Source organism: Erpetoichthys calabaricus, chromosome 3 (genome assembly GCF_900747795.2).
Source record: "Erpetoichthys calabaricus chromosome 3, fErpCal1.3, whole genome shotgun sequence".
NCBI classification, from domain to species: Eukaryota; Metazoa; Chordata; class Cladistia; order Polypteriformes; family Polypteridae; genus Erpetoichthys; species Erpetoichthys calabaricus.
This window is the reverse complement of record NC_041396.2, coordinates 206,936,800-206,950,921: the sequence shown is the minus strand read 5'-3', so window position 1 is coordinate 206,950,921 and position 14,122 is coordinate 206,936,800. Positions and strand designations below refer to the sequence as shown.

General features: G+C 36.8%; 1 protein-coding gene across 1 annotated transcript in view; it reads left to right on the top strand.

Moving 5' to 3' along the window:
• Positions 1-1,803: 1,803 nt before the first annotated feature.
• The window catches only part of phip (pleckstrin homology domain interacting protein), a 202,300-nt gene continuing 189,981 nt past the window's right edge, over positions 1,804-14,122 (top strand). Inside the window, exons 1-7 of the mRNA XM_028797719.2 lie at positions 1,804-2,033; positions 2,128-2,186; positions 2,273-2,302; positions 2,453-2,512; positions 6,036-6,186; positions 6,277-6,375; positions 11,713-11,873. Of these exons, the coding sequence (XP_028653552.2) occupies positions 1,994-2,033; positions 2,128-2,186; positions 2,273-2,302; positions 2,453-2,512; positions 6,036-6,186; positions 6,277-6,375; positions 11,713-11,873 (600 nt within the window). The 5' untranslated portion in view covers positions 1,804-1,993. The remainder of the gene's footprint in view (positions 2,034-2,127; positions 2,187-2,272; positions 2,303-2,452; positions 2,513-6,035; positions 6,187-6,276; positions 6,376-11,712; positions 11,874-14,122) is intronic.

The following is a 14,122-nucleotide window of genomic DNA, read 5'->3' as shown; positions in this document are numbered from 1 at the left end:
TATACTTTAAATAATGATTTTACTTTGTGACATTTGCCAAATTAATTTTTTAAAGGAAACCCTGTATTAGATTACAATTCCCTGCTACTCATAAGGGAACTGCCTACACATACAGTGTAAACAATTACAGCCTTACTAAAGGGGGTGGGGAGCAAAGCAATATAAATTCTACCTCTTCAATTTAAGCCCTAGGGCGACAGAACACATTTACATTTTGCTTGCCTGAGCAGCAAATCCCCTGGAAATAGACTATTTTAACAAAAAAAGATAAAAGGTTGGTTTTCACATTTCCTTTTTATGATGTGCCTGGCTAGTGGAGCAAAGTATCAAGACAGAAGAAAAAATCAGAGGAATGCACTTTTCATTTTTTGAAAAAGTATACTATCCAAACACAATACAATATGTATTAGAAATGTACAACATGGGTACATGGTTTTAGAAAGTGCAAGAAAGAGTCACCATCTAGATTAAAAAAAGCAAAATGGTGAACTTTACACCAAGTAGAGTTATTAAAAACACAGAAGCACCCTCTCTTTAATTGTGGTAAATAGAAAGTAAACAATATTTCTTAAAATAACACTAGCATAATTTACAGTAGGTCAAAGTTCACATTTATTTTTTTCAAATGTCTACCAAATAACTATATAGGAAACAAGAATTAAACTGCAATACATTGGGTGTCTCCTTGCCATTCTGCAAATGTCTTTTGATACAAACATAAGGGATTACATCCAAAGGTGAAATAACTGACTCATTATCAATGATGCAATTTACCATTCTGCTTGCTCACAAAACAGCTCGTTTCGAAGGTTAAATGTGAAAACTTTTGTTTAAGCACAAACATGCAAATTTAGACAAAATCGCCGACAATCACAAACACGTAACAATCACGAGACTTCGTTAATTTGCACATCTTCTTTCTTGTTTATTACGCGTTTTGAAAGCGGCCATCAAACGGTGGGCGGTTATTCAACCAGAATAGGTCAACTATTATGTATTAATTGCTTGCGTTTTGCATCACTTTATGTTCACGGCCAGTTTCGATATTTTCTCTTATTGTTCTTGTCATCCATTAGGAGACAACGTTTAAATTCATTTTAATTTGTCTTGTTTGCTTTTCAGGTCCCTTCACTTCTGTTCGTCAGATACATTTTTCTTTGATGGCTTAACACAGATCTACATACAAAATTATGACCTTTTGGGGGACTTTCCTCTCTGCACGCGCCTATAAATTGTACACTAACGATCTCCTGACAAGCGTGCGATCTATGCGCAGAGCACCACGCTGTAAAGACTAACGCAGTAACATTCCGCGGCTTTGTCGAAACATGGCAGCTGCCTCACTAAACACGATGTTTACAGACAACACAGTCACGAACGTTTAATTCTTTACTGGAAACGACTCCCGTAAGCCTCGATTACAGTAGCATCTCATACAAAACTCCCAGACTCGTAATGGCTGGCTAAATTAGACCCTTCCCCTGTACTGAACGTTTGTTTTCGTTTTATTTCCCATTTTGTTAGCACCTTCAATCCAAAGCTCTCTCTCTCTCTCTCTTTTTCTCCCTTTCTCTTTCCCTTGGCGTCTGCCCGTACGTACGTCAGGCATACAGCGTCGTATCCTTGCGCACGGAGCATTTGGCGAATTGAACAACCCTATGGCAAAAAAGGAAAGAAAAGACTGATCCGCACTAGTTTCGATTGTGCGTTTCACGACTAAGCGAAATGGCTTTCTCCAAGCCTGCTCGGTCCAGTTTCTGTGAAAAAAGATTTTGGACATGCATGGGGAGCGGCGGTGAGATACGGCACTACATTGTGGAGTGCGGAAGAAGACCTAGGCCGGATCCCCTTCCACACCCTGCTTGTGTGTTGGCTGAATGGAGGAGGAGAGACTCTTCCTGGTGAATAAACAGTGACAGCTATAGGGCAGATACTGATACCCATTTCACACCACGGGCACACACCTTATCCTTTACGCTTAGACAACACAAAAATGGCTTCTGACAGTAAACACATCGCCGCAATGAAATCTGGTGAGTAGGAAAGATTTATAGAGCATCGACGAAGACATTTTTTATTCCTAAAATGCCCCTGACGTTCCGCCTTCTTGTGTTTCCCCCTGAATAGAGCTGTACTTCCTAATAGCCCGATTTTTGGAAGCAGGACCCTGTCAAAATGCAGCCGAGGTGGGTACCTGGACGTGTGTTTTTTGAACATAATTTGATTTTTACTTTCGAGGGAGATAATTCTTTGTTTTTTCGATGTCTTATAGGTCCTGATTAAAGAAGTGGAGGAGAAGGAGGTAGGCAGCACGGCGCTTACATGCCATCTCGCCCGCTTTACTTTCTCGCATTCATTTCTGCCACATTTTTAAATCGTCTCTTTAAAAATAAGCCAGTGAGCATCTTTTGGGGTAAAATGTCATTGAGATGTGGGTGTAATTTCTTTCTAGCTCCTGCCGAAAAGAATTGACTGGACGGGGAAGGAACATCCCGGGACTTACGAAAATTTGGTAAGAGAGACCAATAACTGGGAAAACTTTTTTCGTGAGTGAAATAAAAATTGAATTTCCCGCAATTTTTAAAAGGAAAAAAAACTTTTTTTTGATCCCTCGTTCCTCTTTAGCTTAAAGAATGTGTGAAGAAATTATCATAGAAGGGTGCAGGTGCTCGTGGCGCATAGTCAATTTTACAATTATGGGGGTCGGCAACATGAGCGGATTAAAAATAGTTTGGGGTAAAATGTACTAGAAATAAAGATACGTCATGAGTGTTGTGCAGTAGAAGCCGAGCGGCACTGGAGGAGGGACTCTAGCGCTCAGAGCGGCAGAGAAGGAGAGCGCAGCGGCCGCGGCCAGATATGGAGGCGCTCCTACAGTCAGGACTGCACATGCTGGGTGGAAAGCAAACTGGATCCCAGAAAGAATCGGGATTAAAAACAAGTTATTTTAAAGAAAATTATCGAAGAGAAAATAAAATTGTGATTTTTTTTTCCCTCTGGGGTTCCTTAAAAGAATCCAGCTGGAATAGTGAACTATGGATTTAACAATAGAATCAGAGACATACCCTTGTAAAAATTTAAGGATTTCTGCCTGAAAAAGAAGATCAAGGTGCGTTTGTGAGTTAATGGGGGAAGATCTGTATGTGTAATTGGAAACATAATTACTAACCCCAATAATACCAAACGAATATTGATGATCATTGACCTAATAAGGATACACTTTATTCTCTCCTCTTTTTGTTTGGAACTGTAATATTATTGCTGTTTTTGCTAGTGTCAGACCACTGTGATATTGTTTTATTTTAAATTAGATGTATTGAAAACGACCGGCATTGTTTAAGACTTTAGTTTGTATGACAGCCATTAAATAAACCCAATTATCTATATGTCTTAAAGGTGCTTTTCGATAGTGTGGTAATCGATTTCGCAAACTGAATAAATGTATTCAAAATAGCATACCATATGAATAGCTAGAACAGCAAAATATTGATTTCTAAAGTAATTTATGGAAACTCCTATGCTGTCTCGGCGACATTAGGCTATTTACGAGATCGTTTTCAGCTGACCGTTTTGTAGACCGCTTTTGTTTACATCATCCGGTGATTATGCAAGAAATCAAATCAGTCTTTTATTTTTGCACGTTATATTTTAAATGAAAATCGACGCATCCAAACCTTCTGTTAACGGGGAAGAACGGTATAGATAATTTTAGAATAAGATCAGTTTTAATTGGGATCAAATAGAAAATCAATGTTAGCTCTCTATAGGCTTACAGATTGGTACATTTGTAAGGATTTCATTGGGTGACATCTGATAATAATTATAAAAATCCAGAGCTTGGAATTGTTTACTCTTGTAAAACATGTCGAAGCTCATTTTTATGGGAAGTTAATAATAAAAAAAAATAAAAAAAAATTACAGGCATGGATTTTGATGCTTTAGTAGCTGTTTAGCATATTGTGTACTCTACCCTATAAATGACAATATTGAGATATATGTCCAGATGTTAATTGAATTATAAGGTGGAAATCTTTTACCAGTATAAAATGTGCATGCAATGTAAAAAGTAACACAATACTGTTTTTCAGATGACTGTGTGTGGAAAATTTTGGTACCCTTAATTCAAAACTGTTTAAATATATTACCTACTTGGCATTTTGTTCTAGGGTCAGAAGATAAATTACTAAAGTAATTTATAAAATGTAACAAAAGATGCATAATTTTCTCCAGACTTGGGATATGACTATAGTTACAAGGTAAAATGCTGTATTTGCTTGACTGAAGAAATACCAATTTATTGAAAAAAAACTTGGTAAATATGTAATTTAATGTACCAGGCAACGTGTCTATCTATATGTGTTTGTGTGCATGTATACAATTACAGTGATTTGAGTTATTGCAATCCAGGTATCTACTGGACTAAGTTATCCTGTACAAGACAGATGATCATCAAAGCCTATCCTACTAGTAAGGTTATAAACTATGCAATGTCAGAGTAAGAAAAAATGTGTGTAATCAGTATAACAGCACCTCTATAAAGAATCAGTTTTTTCTTGTGTCTGTTAAATTATGGGGCTCTTAGAATGAGAGTTAAATGGATGCTTTTTCTGTATGTGCAAAATTAGCATTCAAATATTTGTTATACTTTACTGTTTATAGATTCTGCAGAAATCTCTTAATTTTAAAGATGTGAATTATTTTTGTAACTTGTATCCTTTTATTGTAGTGGTGAAGTAAATGTTAAATAACTTTGTTGAAATTCACAATTAGGACCATTGGTACTATATTTGTTATCTTGTTAGGGAGAAAATAATTTCCATGAAAAATTGCTAACCATGTGTTTCTGTTCTTTGAGGTAATAATCAGTGTTCAGCATGTACTCAAGAAAAATCTCTCCACTATTAAAGAAAGTAGGAAGGAAACTGGAATTCTTGGAGGAAAACTTATATACTGTAGCTTTTAAGATAGCGTTTAAAACCTAACTCCGTGTAACTATACTGACCTGGTGTATGATAAATTTGTTTAATTTTGCATTATGAAAGAAAGTATTTTTAGCCAATTTTGTTTCAGCATACTTTAGCTATTTTAGAGCAAACGCAACAAGTGGATATTATTTTAGTGTGGATTCTCAAAATGCTAGAATTCAGTGCAGAAAGTATATAATTTTGTCTTTAATGATGCTTTTTAAAAGTGGATTTATCAGATATTTTCTAAATGTATGTTGCACATTTCTTTGTACAAGTGAATAATTTACGTGTGGCTATTTAAAAGAGATGGATTAGCCTATAACCAGGGCTGGTCCTGCCTGGTAACTTTGACATTGGTTAAACCAGTTTGAGAATGTTGTGTTATTTGAGATAAGTGGTGCAGTGGCTAGCACTGCTGCCTCACAGGAAGAAGGCAGGAGACTCAACGTAAATTTTGGACTGTTCTCTTTTTTTGTGGAGTTTGCATGTTTTCACGAGTATGCATGGCTTTAATTCAAATTATACCTGATTTTTCTCTTGCATCTCAAAGAAGAGTATGTTGGGTTGATTAGCAACTCATGATTGGCCTGTTGTAAGTGATAATGCCTTATTATAGACTGTTCAGTGTTGCTTCCCGTCTTGCTTCCATTTGGGCCAGAATAAAATGTGGCAGTCTGTAACATTGTATTATAATAAATGGTAATCAATGAGTAATTAATTTATGTGTATCAGAATAATCTTATTTGAAGATATGCAATGTAAATGAACAGATTGTTTTTAATTTTAAACCAATAAAGTCAAAAGTTTGTTCAGAGGGATAACTAGAGAAATAATAGAACACTTTTAACATGCATTGTAGTTAATGTGTCAAATCCTATTCAGTTACAATTTTAATACTGTATATTCCAATGTGTAGATAAATTTTGTCAATTATTTAAAAGTGATATTCTTTAAAACCACAGCACTTTTTTTTTTTTTTTTGGTAGCTTTTTTTTCTTGGAAAGTGTCAACCATTGTACTACAAAAACTGAATTGAATGAAGTTAATTGATTTCTTTGAAATTTCCAGGTTAAGATTTACAGACATATAGCACCAGATCATCTGCTGCAGGTATGCCGATGTATTGGCCCTCTTTTGGAAAAAGAGGTTCCAGCAAGTGTTCCTGGAGTGCAGTCTTTACTTGGAGCTGGACGACAGTCTCTTCTTCGCACCAATAAAAGTATGTAATGTATGTTTTGTACTGTATATTCTTAACATTTTTTTTGTGTTGATTTTAAACACCATCCCTTTTATTTGTTTATATAAACAGGTTGTAAGCATGTTGTGTGGAAAGGAACTGCTTTGGCAGCCCTACATTGTGGAAGGCCTCCAGAGCCACCACTAAATTATGGAAGACCAGCAAATATAGGTAAGTTTGATATTTATGGGCTTGAAAAGAATACTATGTGTTTTGTGCATTATAACTTGCAATTCAGATTTAAGAGTTTACATAAACACTTTGTTTCATAAATAAGATCTTTCACTATATGTGGGTATAACAGCCAATACATGTTTTTAAAGGTCTTTTTTTCCAGTTCATGGTGACAAGGGATTAAAAACCTGTCTCCAAAGTTCGGTATTTTTTGCCGGGTACAGACTCTTACATAGACATAGAAGCAGAATGCTAAGGATGCTTTATTACCCTCTACTGGATAACAACACCTGAATCTTGTAATCAGTAACTTTATAAAAATTATGAAAATGTGATTTAACATTACTGGCAGTTGGTATTGGTTAAAACAATGGGTGAGGGACTAAAAGTTAGCACCTTGTGTGTTTTCCCCTAAAAGAACTTTTATTAGTGGGTGGTATTTGTTGCTGACTTATATTTGAGGGGTGGCAGAGATAAGTAATTAAATAATAGTAGCAACAAATAATTTAATTGAAAGATGTCTTTTTATGAAAAAACTAAAATTGCATGCATATTTTTCACTGAACTGCAATAAAATCATACCCATCGAAAAAAGAATACATAAAATTTTTAATTGAATCTCATTCATAAAAAATATACACATTTTAAATAGAATCACATTTCTGACTTTCTATAATATGTAAGTATGAGTTCAGAACACTTTTGTTTGTTTTACATTATAAATCAATGAGGGTGAGAATTGCAGGAATGCTTTCTCTTTAAGGCTGGGGGAATTATGTTAATAGTTATTATCAAGTTTACTTGACAAAACAGCTTGCAACAAGTTGTAGATGAAAAGCAGATACACTTTAAGGATTTTTGGTTGGTAAATCGCACCATTTCTCAATTGCTGGATCTGCTGTGTGATTGTTATATACTGTGTGATTAATTCCAAGATTGTTTCTGGTTTTCATGCTGATTCCAAGTTTCATATTGTGTTTTGTGTATAGTAAAAGGTGAGGGTCATTGTGGTAGCCATACAATGTAGTGAACACTGGAATAAGAACACAAGGAGCATGTGAAAATAAACAGACATCATACATAGCCTTCTTTTCATTTGCCCACTTTGAAAATTCACAGCAGTTTAAAAAATGAATACAATTTACAGTAATCCCTCCTCCATCGCGGGGGTTGCATTCCATAGCCACCCGTGAAATAAGAAAATCCGCGAAGTAGAAACCATATGTTTATATGGTTATTTTTATATTGTCATGCTTGGGTCACAGATTTGCGCAGAAACACAGGAGGTTGTAGAGAGACAGGAACGTTATTCAAACACTGCAAACAAACATTTGTCTCTTTTTCAAAAGTTTAAACTGTGCTCCATGACAAGACAGAGATGACAGTTCCGTCTCACAATTAAAAGAATGCAAACATATCTTCCTCTTCAAAGGAGTCAGGAGCAGAGACTGTCATAAAGGCAGAGGAAAATCAATAGTGCTGTTTGGCTTTTAAGTATGCGAAGCACCGCGGCACAAAGCTGTTGAAGGCGGCAGCTCACACCCCCTCCATCAAGAGCACAGAAAGAGAGAGAGAGACAGAGAAAAACAAGCAAGCAAAAATCAATACTTGTCCTTCGAGCTTTTAAGTATGCGAAGCACGGTGCAGCATGTCGTTTCAGGAAGCAGCTGCACAAAAGATAGCAACGTGAAGATAATCTTTCAGCATTTTTAGACTAGCGTCCGTATCGTCTAGGTGTGGGAAGAGCCCCCCTGCTCAATCCCCCTACGTCAGGATCAGAGAAAGTCAGCGCAAGAGAAAGAGAAATGTAAGCTGGGTAGCTTCTCAGCCATCTGCCAATAGTGTCCCTTGTATGAAATCAACTGGGCAAACCAACTGAGGAAGCATGTACCAGAAATTAAAAGACCCATTGTCCGCAGAAACCCGTGAAGCAGCGAAAAATCCGCGATATATATTTAAATATGCTTACATATAAAATCCGTGATGGAGTGAAGCCGTGAAAGGCGAAGCGCGATATAGCGAGGGATTACTGTACTTAAAAACTGGATGTTGTAATGCCTTTTCCCTCCTCTCACAGTCGGTACCTATCGATTACTAGGTGGCTTACCCATTAATTTAAATGACGGGAAACACTGCCAAATAACAGCTAGTCATGACCTTTTTTGTAAGCATGAAAGCATACTTACATGATCACATACTGGACCTGCAAAAAAAATTTTTTTCTAGAATTTTAGACAAATAACTAATTCAACGATTAAGTGGATTTGATAATTTATGAATGTATAATTGAATAATCATTTTCAAAACAATAAGAAAAGTAACATGGAAAATGGCATCCCCTAATCAGGTTAATCAGAAAAGTTTAGTTGCGTTTGTGGAGGCTTGTAATGGAACTTGTCACTAGTACAGCATGCTATTTTTGTGCAGTCTGCTAACATATTTGGGGCTACTATAATGAACAATTTGAAACAAGACTTCAGAGATCTGTATATATAATATAATTTTTTTTTTTTTTTTTGTCATTATGCAAGATAGTTTTCCATAATGATACTATGAATTATGCAGTGCTTTTGTTTGTGTAATATGCAAGGACCATTCTTATTTTGTGATGTTACTTAAAGTTTTAGGCCAAATGCATATCCATATTATCCATATTACTAAACGAGAATGGTAAACCGGATGTGGACGCAGGGACCTGCCCGTGGACGCAAAAGACATAGTGCGCATGCGCCACACAAAGCCCCCCTCCAACTAACAGAAATCGCAGGAGACATGGTGTGCAGGCGCCACACAAAGCCCCCCTCCAACTAACAGAAATCGCAGGAGACATGGTGTGCAGGCGCCACACAAAGCCCCCCTCCACTAACAGAAATAAGAAATGAGGCAACGCGCCCATAGCACACAAAAAAAAGAGGAGTCAGACCCACGCCCCCGAGTGAAACGGGACAGACTACGGAGTCCACAAAGGGTCACCCATCAAGCCCGAGATTACCGCTCAAAAACAAAAGAGCAACCGCAAGCAAGCACCCGACATCATACAGAAACCCCACAAATACGGACAAAACAACATATTTGAATCACATTATCCCCGCCCCACAATGAAACGGGACATACTACGGAGTCCACAAAGGTTCACAAATCAAGCCCGAGATGGTACGGAAAAAGAGGAGTCACCCCCCCCGCACCAGAGTAAAACGAGACAGATTACGGAGTCCATAAAGGGTCACACATCAACCCCGAGATATTACGGAAAGCGAATTGTGGTACGGAAAACGGCAGATACTACGATAGGAGCATTCGCCTACAACGCACATCTGAAATCAACGTACACACTACACAGCATAATCCACTCACTTCTAAAAAAACCGCACGCGGACACCCGACGTCGTACATAAACAACAAGAAACCGGACTACACTACTTGTTGGAATCACATTACAGTGATGCAATATTAACAGGACAACCATAGATAACACAGGCGCAACACCTGATGGGTAATAATAAGAAGAAACGAACGCTCCGTATTAAACATACGTCATCTGAACACGTACAAACTATACAGCATAGGTGAATCTCATTACAGTGATGCACTATTAACCGTACGACCACAGAAAACGCTCCCTATTAACAGTAAGTGCGATCATCCTTATTACTTACCCGTATTACTAACGATAAAGAACAGACAAGTCATGAGTTCACGATCACGGGTGCAAAACGATATGGCTCCAGTAACAGGACCACAAAGACGAGCCCGCATGAAAAAAAACAATAAACGTAGATGCCTACAACGCGCTTCTGAAACCATGGAAGAAAAACTGTCTCGGCTCCAAAAACGAAAAGCTCGACTAACACAGGTACAGAAACGAGCCCAAATGGACAGATACAATGAACGTAGACGCATGCAGCGCGCATCTCAAACTGCGGAAGCGAAGCAGGCACAGGTTCAAAAGGAAAGAGCTCGAGTGACAGACATACAAAAACGGGACCGACGGGAAAAAATCAATGAACGCAGACGTCTACAACGTGCGTCTGAAATGCTGGAAAACAAGCAGGCACGGCTCCAAAAAGAGAGAGCTCGACTGCCCGGGATACAAAAACGGGCCCGGCTCCATAAAAACAATGAACGCCGGCGACTACAGCGCGCTTCTCACACAACACAAGCAAAGCAATTACAGCTCCAAAACAACACATCCCAAATACTGGACATACAACAACGCGCCTCTCAAATGGCACAGGCAAAAGATAAACGTCAAAGATAGTAACGACAAACACCTGCTAAACAATTCCGCCAATTGGCTGACAACGCGTTCTATAATGAGTCCACTATTAATGAAAATTCATTGGAATTAATGAATGTCATTTGCAATCATTGTCATTCACTTAACTTCCCTGAAGAAACAACTGGCAATACAACTAATGAGTTTACACGTTGTTGTCAAAAGGGTCAAGTTAGACTGCCTCCTTTACATGAATATCCTGAATATCTACGGAAGCTTCTAACTAACGATGTACCTGAAAGTAAAAACTTTATGAACTGCATTAGATCCTACAATGGTTCATTTGCTTTTGCATCTACCGGAGTAAATATCAGGCCACCAGCTGGCAATGGCCCATACTGCTTTCGCGTATGTGGACAAATATTACATCGCATTGGAACAGTGCACCCTGAAACAAATCACGAACGCAAATTTGCAGAAATATACATCTTAGATCCAGATGACGCAATCTATCAACGAGTGAACCTTCCTGAAAACAAACAATGCACGGAGCTTATATAATGAGAAACGGCAATAAGGTCATAAACAATCACCCATTAGCTAAGTCTATAAAAATGGTACATGAGGTTGAAAGAGAGGCCAATACAAAAGCAACCTACGGCTGCCTGGCGGGCACGGGTTCAAAACGCCGGGGGTAGGCGAGCGAAGCGAGCAGGGGGCGGAGCCCCCTTGTTTGCAGAACATCTAATGTGAGGAGTGTGCAAATTGCTTATGGACATGGAAGAATAAATGATATAAAAAATGTATATTTGGTTTGTACTCATAGAAAGTGATTTTTATTTTTTTCTTCAAGAAATTTCAGAACCAAAATTCAAAATTACTGGGCTAACAGGGCTACAAATCTCTTTTCATATACAAATATGGACTCAAAACTAACTTGAGTGTTAAAATAACACAGCTATGAATCTTCAGATAAATAATGCTTGGTTAAGATCTGTTTTCTTAGGAAACACCCTTTAGTTGGTTTATTTAGTGCCTTATAAAAACTGAAAATTTTGAGAAGTTTTGTGGCATAAGTGTAAGTCTGTGTTTTTATTTTTTTATATTTCATCTTACAGCGGAAACTATTTTTGGAAGAAAGCTTAATGGAAGTTACAGACTTGGGCAGCTAGTTCCAACTGCTGTTTACCAGCATATGAAGATGCATAAACGAATTTTAGGGCACCTGTCTTCAGTCTACTGCATTACTTTTGACCGTACTGGCAGGAGAATTTTTACAGTAAGTTTCTGCTTTTCAAATTTTCTTTATAAATTTACTAATTTTGGTTTTTTAAAATTTAGGCTGTTAATTTGCACAGTTGCTCAGTAAAAGTAATCTGGTTGCAATGTGTTTTGATAAATTTGCCTTCTGCTTGAATTTTGTTTGTAGTTTTATAAAGACCACAAAATACGCAGTATCTGATTGTTTTAAGGGCTTTTAGAAGCATTTTGTTGATGTTGAACATTTGTGTCTGGGTTTGAACCATATTACAAGTTTAATATTTATTTCGTATGCAGAACTTTTGAAATATTGCAAATTATGAGTACAATTTTAAAAAAATGACCTTGTTATGCACCCTTTTCTTAAGTTGTTTTCTAATAAGGATACTATGGCAAAAAATATTGTTTGTTTAGGAATAAAGCCAAAGTTTTAAAAGTAATTCTTGTGACAGTGTAGTTTATCGATAGCCCTTTGGTTAGATAAAGCAATTTTATTTATTTTTTTATAGGTTGAAGAGTGTAAGTAAGGGTTTGCCAACTGCATTAATTAAATCCATGTTTTGTCAATCTTAGTACTAACCATAGTTGAAGAGAACCTGAATGAGATATCTTTTACTGTTTTTTTTGGGAAAAGGTGTATGAACACTAGTGCATTTAAAGGGCTAACTAAATGACAGTTGCAATTTAGTTTGTGGAGTTTTTCTTTGTGTAGGGAAGAAACTATAATTCGCATTTGTTACTATCAAGGCCTGCTCTTAATGGCACAGGATTCTGCAAGTAAGGATAAGTTTGGCAGTTTTCAAGTCAAAGTATTTTCTTCACTAAAATGGTATATATGCATTTGCCATGCAAAATTTTGCTTTATAGTTAAGTACTTGCTATAAATTAAAATAGAATTGTTCAACTTGAAAAATACTTAACTTGTCCTTTAATTATGCTACTTTTCCAAGTTGTGGCCCTCTGATAAACTGGGTGTAGTGCCCAAAATGCTTAAGGAAGTGTCGCAGAAATCCAGGATAATGGTTAAAACTCTGCAGCCCTTTGTCTCATTGTTTGATGCCAGCCTTAATGAGCCCTTATTCTAAAAATGATGTATAAAAGTGGTGTAAGTAGGATTTTAACTAGAAACAACAGACAGCTTGAATGGTACAGAAGGGAGTGATTGGTGGCAGAAATATAATGATTTATAATTTACAAACCGATGTAATCAAAGAAAAAGTGTAGAAGCAAGAAACTTTGGCTGAAATGGTTTGTCAGACTTGGCTACATTGTTTGTTGTTTTCTCTGGATGCTTTGTCTGCACATGTTCTTACTGGTTGGAGTTAATTTCTGTGTAAATGTATTTTCCACATATTGCTTAAACCTCAATAGCACATCTGATTTGGGTTAATAAATTAGTGGTTAGCCAAAACAAGTGTTATATTGTGGGCATGTTAGATGGTAAACGTATATCATGAGGTGCTTTGAGGAGAAGGTTAAAAATGACTAACCTACTTTGACAGACCTAAAATAAAGGCTTTGTATTAATAAGGTTGTTGTCTGTGAGCAGTAGCGTGGCACATTGGATTTTTAAGATGTGGTGTTTAAACTTTCATCAAAAAAATTGCATAAACTGGGGAGATTACAGGCAGAAAATGTAGTGAAAGATCCAAAATGCTGTCCATATTTGAACACTGTGTAAAAGGTCCTCCTTAGCGTTGCATTTTTTTTCCAAAAAAACATGTAAAAAACGTTGCATTTTTTATTTGGTATGAAAAATTACATTTATATTGAATCTAAAAAATATAATAACGATACAAATAATAATAGTAACGATGAATAAAAAATAATAATATGAAATGAACAATAATAACAATAATAATACTATTAATGATGCCAAAACAATAAATAATCTCAAAATGAGTCCTTTGTGTGGTAAATCTTAAAGCACGGTGAAAGACACAATCCAGCATCACAGTCGGGACAATAATAGCGTGTTTCTTTTCGGATTTTCTTTCCAGATTTATCAGTTTTTGAACAGCACACTGCACAGGTACGAGTTGGATTCTGTTTTTTTTTTTTTTTTCTGTTGTAGGTATATAATCAATAAAACTTCTATCAATAAGATGCTCTGGATTGATCTGCAATGTGCTGGGTTGACCGCGTCTCTTTAGCAGTAGTGTGGACAGTGGATAGGCGTCATTGATTTAATTTACAAGCTGGCATGTAAAGTTTACATGAGATACAGTTTCACCAGCTTTTTATGTGTATAAAGTGAATGCATTCCAA